This window comes from Nicotiana tomentosiformis, chromosome 2, assembly GCF_000390325.3.
Source record: "Nicotiana tomentosiformis chromosome 2, ASM39032v3, whole genome shotgun sequence".
Taxonomy (NCBI): Eukaryota; Viridiplantae; Streptophyta; class Magnoliopsida; order Solanales; family Solanaceae; genus Nicotiana; species Nicotiana tomentosiformis.
In genome coordinates, this window is record NC_090813.1 from 12,985,041 (window position 1) to 12,992,726 (window position 7,686).

Consider the following 7,686-nt stretch of genomic DNA (forward strand, 5'->3'; position numbering starts at 1 on the left):
CCTAGTCTTAGAGACTAGGTGCCATCACGACATCCTACGGAGGGTGAATTGGGGTCGTGACAAGTTGGTATCAGAGCTCTAGGTTCATAGGTGTTATAAGTCACAAGCAGGTTTAGTAGAGTCTCGTGGATCGGTACAGAGACGTCTGTACTTATCTTCGAGGGGCTATGGATTTGTTAGAAAAAGTTTCACTTTCTTTGATTCCTTATCGTGCAATATTTTGACTTCGGACTCTAAACTTTTATCTTTCTATTCTCTCACAGATGGTGAGGACACGTACAACTAGATTGAATGATCATATACCCGTGCCCCCTGCTAGAGCCGCAAAATGCTGGGGACGGGGTAGAGGCCGAGTCAGCGTGGTGCAGCCAGAGCACCCACACGAACTACCACAGATGAGACACTAGTAGCTCCAGTTGGAGGGCAGACACCTGAGACGCCTATTACTACACCAGCTTTCCAGGAGAGTCTTGCCCAGTTTCTGAGCATGTTCAGCACCTTAGCTCAGGCAGGATTGATACCTCTTACTCCTGCCACATCTCAGGCTGGGGGAGGAGTACAAACTCCCATCGCCGGTATCCTAGAACAGCGGGTTCAGGTAGACCAGGATCCATAAATCATACCGATACAGCCAGTAGCTCCGGTTTAGCCCGAGGTTAGGGCACCAGCTTCTGAGGTAAAGCAGCTCAGGCTCGAGAGGTACAAGAAGTACCACCCACCTACTTTCAGTGGATTGGCATCAGAGGATGTCTAGGGTTTTCTTGAGAAGTGCCACTGTATCCTTCGTACTATGGGTGTTGCGGAGACTAGTGGGGTTTCTTTTACTATATTCCAGCTTAGAGGAACGGCCTATCAGTGGTGGCGCACATTCGAGTTGTATATTCCGTCTGAGGCAGCTTCACTAACTTGGACTCAGTTCTCAGATATATTCCTAGGGGAGTATGTTCCTCAGAGTCTCAGAGATGCTTGGCGCGTAGAGTTTGAGCAGTTGCACCAGTATGCTATGACCGTGTCAGAGTATTCGGTCCAATTCAATGATTTGTCCAAGCATCCACCAGCCTTGGTTGCTACCGTTCGAGAGCGGGTTCGTTGGTTTATTGAGGGGCTCAACCCCAGCATTAGATTGAGCATGGACCGAGAGTTGGAGATAGATATTGTGTATCAGTAGGTAGTGAGGATTGCTAGGAGGTTAGGGGGTATACTGAATCAGGATAGAGAGAAGAGAGAGGCCAAGAGGTCTCGAGAGTCTGGCACTTATAGTGGTACTCGTGCCCCAGCTACAGCTTGTCAGGGCAGAGGTTATATGGGTCGCCCTGTTCAATCAGCACTTCCAGCTGCAAGCAATGATCCGGCCACTACTAGGCCCCAGGATCCTTATTATGCACCGCCACATTTCCTATGTTACACGGTTTTGTGACATTTATAACTTCACATGCACATTGACATGTAGGCATAGAGATGCACTTTTCTCATGCTATCTGAGATCGAATCATCTTATCGGTTGTTGAAAGTTTTTGGGAAAAATCAAAAGTTTCTCACTTTCTCATATTTTGGTGATTTCGGTGAAGGATTTGGGTTTTACTGTTATACTTGAAAAGCATGACTATTTTCCGTAACTGTAAACTAGCTGAGCATCATATCTCTGAGTTATTTCCTATACCACTTTTATTATATTGTTATGAGTTGTTGTTGGACTTTGACCTTGGTCCCAGCTCGTCACTACTTTCAACCTAAGGTTAGATTTGTTACATATTTAGTACATGGGGTCGGTTGTACTCATACTACACTTCTGCACCTTGCATGCAAATTTTGGATACTGACGTTATTGTATACAATGGGAGCTGGCATTGAAGGCGTACCTACGTTCCAGTCATAGTTGCCTCTTGTTCTTGGTAGCTTTAGAATTATTAATTTGTTCATGTATATTTCAACAGATGATGTATTTATTTCATACCAGCTTTGTAAACTCTAAATCTTAGAAGCTCATGATTTGTACTACCAGTCCTTGGGATGCCTTTGTATAAAAGTTCAGTTATATTATCTTTATTCCTATTAGTGAATGTCTTTTGAATTGGATTATTGCTAATTATCTTACCTAGTGGGTTGGATTAGGTGCCATCACGACTGGTTGAAATTTGGGTCATGACATTCCCATATATATCTCCCCCAATTTTGAAGTTGGAGGGGGGGGGGGGTCAACACCTCATATATGAGGGCATTGTTCGACAAGTTCCACTCTGGATCCAGGGGTTTGATCTCACCTTTGATCTATATGTACTGTCACTACAAGGTGCGGATGTGGTTCTCGAAGCTTCGTGGCTTTCCACGCTATAAAGGGTGGTTACTGACTATACTGAATACCTCTTTGAATTTCAACACCAGGGAGCTATCGTTATTTGGAAGGGATTGATTCTAACTAAAGCTCAACTTGTCCAACTACAGAGTATCCGAAGATACACGGATACATGTGCTATTTCCTCCTACTTCTGATTGTATATGGTCGCACCGGACGAGGCTGCCAATGAACAGGTTAGACTGGACCTACGATGCCTCCTGGATACCTTTGTTGATGTTTTCCAAAAATTGCGAGGATTACCTCCTTCTAGACTGCATGATCACACTATCTATCTAGTTGTCGGTGCAACTTCGGTCAACGTCAAACTATGTCGATACCCCTACTTCTAAAAGTAAGTTATGGAGCAACTGGTAACGGATGCTCAAAAAAGGGGTAATTCGGGCTAGCACTAGTTCTTTTTCTTCTCCAGTATTGCTTGTGCAAAAGAAGGATGGTACATGGTTATTTTGTACAGATTATAGGGCCTTGAATGCAGTCACAGTTAAGGATAGATTTTCTATTCTGAGAGTTGACTAGTTGTTTGATGAGTTGCATGATTCAGTCTATTTTTCTAAGCTCGACTGATTGGGTGGTTATCACCAGATTCGAGTTAGGCCAGAGGATGTAGCTAAGACAGTGTTCCGAACTCACGATGGACATTGCATGTTTTTGGTAATGCCATTTGGGTTATCTAATGCACTATCTACTTTCTAGCTACCATGAATGAGGAATTCTGTCCATTCTTGTGTCACTTTGTTCTCATATTTTTTGATGATATCCTAGTGTATAGTCCTTCTTGAGAGGAACATTTGGGCTCATCTACAGTCAGTTTTACAGCTATTATGCCAACACATTCTGGAACCCAAACGTAGCAACTACAGTTTGTCCAAACAACAATTGATTATTGGGGCATGTGATATCTAACCAAGGACGTCGTATTGATCCAGCAAATATCACAACAATTGAGAAATGGCATGATCCTAAGAACATCAAGCAGGTGTACAGTTTCTTTGGGCTCGCCGGGTACTATAGGCGATTTATTCATCACTATGCTGCAATTGCCGACCCTCTCACAGATCTACTCCGCAGAGAAGCCTTTGTCTGGACTAATAACATCTATACATACTTTGAAACTCTTAATAGTAAACTCAGTTATACCCCAATTTTTACCTTACCATATTTGTTTCAAGAATTTAAACTGAAAAACGATGCTTCAGGGCAAGAATTAGTGCAGTTCTCTCGCAAAAGAGGCCTCCAGTTGCTTATTACAACCAGAAATTGAGCAAAAGAATGTAAGGAGCTTCAACTTATTACAGGAAATTTTTTGATATTACCCAAGCGGTGAGAAAATGACGACAGTAACTAGCTAAGCAAAAATATGATGAATTAAACAATCCAAACACTAGAATAAAAAACGTGGCTAAGCAAACTAGTGGGATATGATTTCCAGATTATCTACCGGCCGGGCAAACTAGATCAGGCTGCTAATGCTCTCTCCCCTGAACCTATGTTCCTCACCATCTCAACGAGGAGTTATGACATTAAGAGCGAGCTCAAGGCACTGAGTCAGTCACACTCGTAGTTAGCAGCACTTCAAAAATCAGTCTAGGACCAGCCTTCTGACAACTTGGGGTTCAACTTTCGTAATGGTATCCTTTTCTTTAGAGGTCGTTTGGTTATACCTTCTGATTCACCTTTGCGACAGACTTTACTCCGTGAATTTCATGACAAAATAGTTGGGGGACATGTCGGAGTTGTGAGCACTTATCATCGCATAGCTTCCAATTTTTATTGGAAGGGAATAAAGATAGACGTACACAACTATGTTGCAACTTGTCAGGTTTGTCAGCACATGAAGGATTCCCACCAACTAAAGATGGTATGCTTCAGCCCTTACCCATTCCCTCCATGGTGTTATAGGATAGTTTGATGGATTTTATTACTTGTCTGCCGAGCTCTAGAGGTAAATCTACCATCTTGACCATTGTGGATTGACTGTCCAAGTATGGACACTTTATTCCCTGCCTTCATCCTTCTCTACTCAATCAGTAGCTGAGGCATTTGTAGTTGGTATTATTCTTCTTCATGGACCTCCTTGATCAATTGTGACTGACCGAGATCCCAGATGCTTACACACATTATGGCAAGAGTTGAACATTTTGCAAGGCACATCATTAGCAATAAGCACTGCATATCATCCTCAAACTGACGAGCAATCTAAGGCACTCAACAAGTGTGTAGAGCAGTACCTTTATTGCTTTGTGGCTGATGCTCCTCACAAATGGGTTGCTATGCTCCCTTGGGTCGAATACTGGTATAATACTGCCTTCTAGTCCTCTACAGATATGACACCTTTCACAGCCTTGTACGGAAGGGATTTTCCTACCGTTGCTCGCTACATTTTGGGCAGCAGTTCCAGTGAACCGGTCGAAGCTTATTTGGTAGATAGGGATGAACTCATGACCCTTCTCAAGAATAATTTGGTGCGTGCATAGAGACATTGTTGATAAACGACGTTCCGAGCTAACTCTTCAGGTGGGAGATTGGGTGTGTAAATGCCTAATTTTTGCTCTTTCTTTTTCTTCTACATTATATTTTCTTTTTAGGTTTATTCTGTATGTATTTGTAGGTTGTAGAATTAGATGATATTAAATAATTTGTTAATGGGGTTATGGTATTGGTCTTATCATTTTAAAGCAAAAATTGGGCCAAATCAGCGGCTCAATTGCATTTAACATACTCAGCTCAAGGCCCCAACCAGACATGCCAAAATGACGTAGTTTCATTTAAGTGGTTGAGATTCATTTGATCCAATGGCCATATTTCACCCAAATCCCAAGTATATAAAACCTCCAATACCCGAACTTTGCCCTCATTTTCCCCCTTATTCTTTTATTTCCCCCCTCTCTCATCACTCTCTCTTCTCCCTATCTCTCTGCCGCCTAAACCCTAGCATCACCGGTCGTAAATCACCCCATGGTGGTGGTGCACCACTAAATTACCCCATTTTTACACTATTCTCTTCTTCTCTTCATCCTCTACACCAATCCAAACCCCAAATCCCCAAAATCACTCTCAATCTCCATAAATACAAACCTAATTGTAACCCTAGCTGGCACCCGCTACCGCTAACCACCATCATAACCCCACAAATATTACATCATCCTCTTCATCTCCCCCCTCTCTCCACAAATCCAAGCCCAATTTCCTTCAAACCCCTCTCAATCCCCCGAATCCGGCGACCACCCCATCTGTCTCACCGCCACTAACTAAACCACTATCCAAACATTGCTCGTGCACCACCAAAATCACCACCATTGATCCTATTCGTTGGTCTATCTCGTGAATCAAAGCACAATTTCTCGTTGGTGATGTCATGATTGACCACTGTCTCGCCAGAATTGGCGGCCACGATTCACCAATTAAAAATCATGCTCGAAGTTTACATCGCTGTCATTTTGACGTTCCATCACTGTCCGGGGGCATTCAAGCTTATGGTATACCTTAATCCTCCCCCCCCCCCCCCCCCCCCCTTGTTTTTCTATTTTGCTCCACGCATATTTTAGGTGCTAGTTTAATTTTTAGTTTCTTTTGTTTTATCTTTCTAGTTAGTATGATATTATTTTATGATTTTCATGCTTAGTTGGTATTTTGTTGTATTTTGTATGAATTGTTGAAGTGTTATTTTTTATGTTATCGCTCGTTTAATGACGTGTTTAACCTATCCGAACAACATAATCGAGCAAAAGTTTATCATTGTCATGTTTTCCCCCTTCTTAGTTCACCTTTGATTAATCGACAAATTAATAATTTTGCTTACTCTATGTTTGATCATTGATGAATCAGTTGATGTACTTGGTACTTGCCTTTTGTAAATTGGCCATTTAGTTTAGTTTGTTGACTGGTTAGGTTAAGTGTTTACAATCGTATTAGTCTCTTATCAGTCCAAATGCGGTTAACGTTTAGCCTTTTGTAGTTTAGTTACTGATATTGGTAAAAGCTGAAAGGTAGATGGGTGTAATCATGAATTAGGGTGCATAAAAGGTTTGTTTTTTTACTAGTAGGGCGGCTAAAAGTACATTTTCCTCCATGCTTCTGCCACAGTAGGTTGAAGACTGTCAATCTGTTAAAGTAAGTTGAAACATCATGTTTCCTTTACATTTGTAGTTGAGGTTGTATTCTGCTAGTGTATTTGGTTGATGATTTAAAGCTATGAATATTTCATGTTTAGTCCATTAAAGATTGTTATTAATAAGGTGTAGATTCTAAACTTGAAAACTTAAGGTTCTTCCTTCTTGTATGTGATGTGAGTTGACGAAAGAGGGGCTTTTATTTGCAAAGAATAGGTCTAATGGTTATGTGTGTAAGGTTTTAAGGTGTTGGTTCACAAGGTGCAACTGATTTTTGTTTAGGTTATTAACTTGGGTTTAAAGTGGCTATTTTGTAAAGTGGTCGTGCCTGCCATCGTGCTTTGTCAAAAGTGGTTATGGCTGTAAATAAAGAGGCTAGATCTGCAACATTGTAACAGGCTGCTGCAGATTTGGTTAAAATAGCACGGGCTAGCCAGTTTTCGGACTGGTCATTCAAAAATAGCCAATGTTTGCCAAGTCATTGAAAAATAGACACTATTTTGCCGCAACAGAGACCGATCCAGCATAATATACTGGAGTTCGGTGCACTTGTGTATGAACTTCCAGCATATTATGCTGGACCGGTATACTTTGCTGGCTCCAGTATAATATACTGGAGTTCCAGCAAAGTATACTAGAACTCCAAACTCCAGTATATTATGCTGGAGTATTTTTCGGATTTTGAACAGTGTTTTTGTTCAGATTTATCTTTGCATAAAAAGTAGCTAAATTTTGATGACTTTTGAAACTGTGCCTATTTTTTAATGACCATAACCACTTGTAAATCTGACTATTTTTGAATTTCTCCCGCAGATTTGGGGTTTAAAGAGGCTGTTGGGGCCTTTGAACCTTTGCCACAAGATGAGCCCAGTGGTGGGCTAACGGATTTTTCTGCTTGATCCAAAAGTAGTGTAGTGAAAGATGTTGACCCATTTCTCATTTAATAAGGAATTGGCTCACTCTATTAAAATAAACAAAGTTGGTTCAATATTAATCTGCCATGTTTTCCCAATAAGTCTAAAAATCAGAATTCCTTTTTTTTTTATTTTACTAATTCAATAATTCAGTCACTTCCAGCAAACAATTCCAAAAGCGTTAGGCAAATTATAGGCATGGATGTAAGCATATAATTTTATTAAAATATTTTGATTATACTAATTTCATCTTTTAATTAACAACAACAATAATAAAAATAAAGTATAAATAAGGTCCAATATCAAT

General features: G+C 40.9%; 1 protein-coding gene and 1 long non-coding RNA gene across 2 annotated transcripts; both read left to right on the forward strand.

Annotated features, from left to right (window-relative positions):
- The first annotated feature begins 790 nt into the window (after positions 1-790).
- LOC138904346 (uncharacterized) lies at positions 791-1,417 on the forward strand. Its single transcript, XM_070192847.1, has 2 exons — positions 791-1,084; positions 1,169-1,417. Exons 1-2 carry the CDS (start codon positions 791-793, stop codon positions 1,415-1,417), a joined length of 543 nt encoding a protein of 180 aa, XP_070048948.1.
- A 2,040-nt stretch (positions 1,418-3,457) lies between these two features.
- Positions 3,458-7,459, forward strand: LOC104119953 (uncharacterized). Its single transcript, XR_691566.4, has 2 exons — positions 3,458-5,832; positions 7,279-7,459. It is a non-coding gene; the product is annotated as an uncharacterized lncRNA (long non-coding RNA).
- The last annotated feature ends 227 nt before the right edge of the window (positions 7,460-7,686 follow it).

Excerpts from the sequence above, each read along its gene's own strand:
- LOC138904346 (XM_070192847.1), top strand. The coding sequence starts at position 791 with ATGGGTGTTGCGGAGACTAGTGGGGTTTCTTTTACTATATTCCAGCTT. Across the intron at positions 1,085-1,168 it reads TTGCTACCGTTCGAGAGCGG|GTAGTGAGGATTGCTAGGAG; the intron begins GTTCGTTGGTTT and ends GTGTATCAGTAG.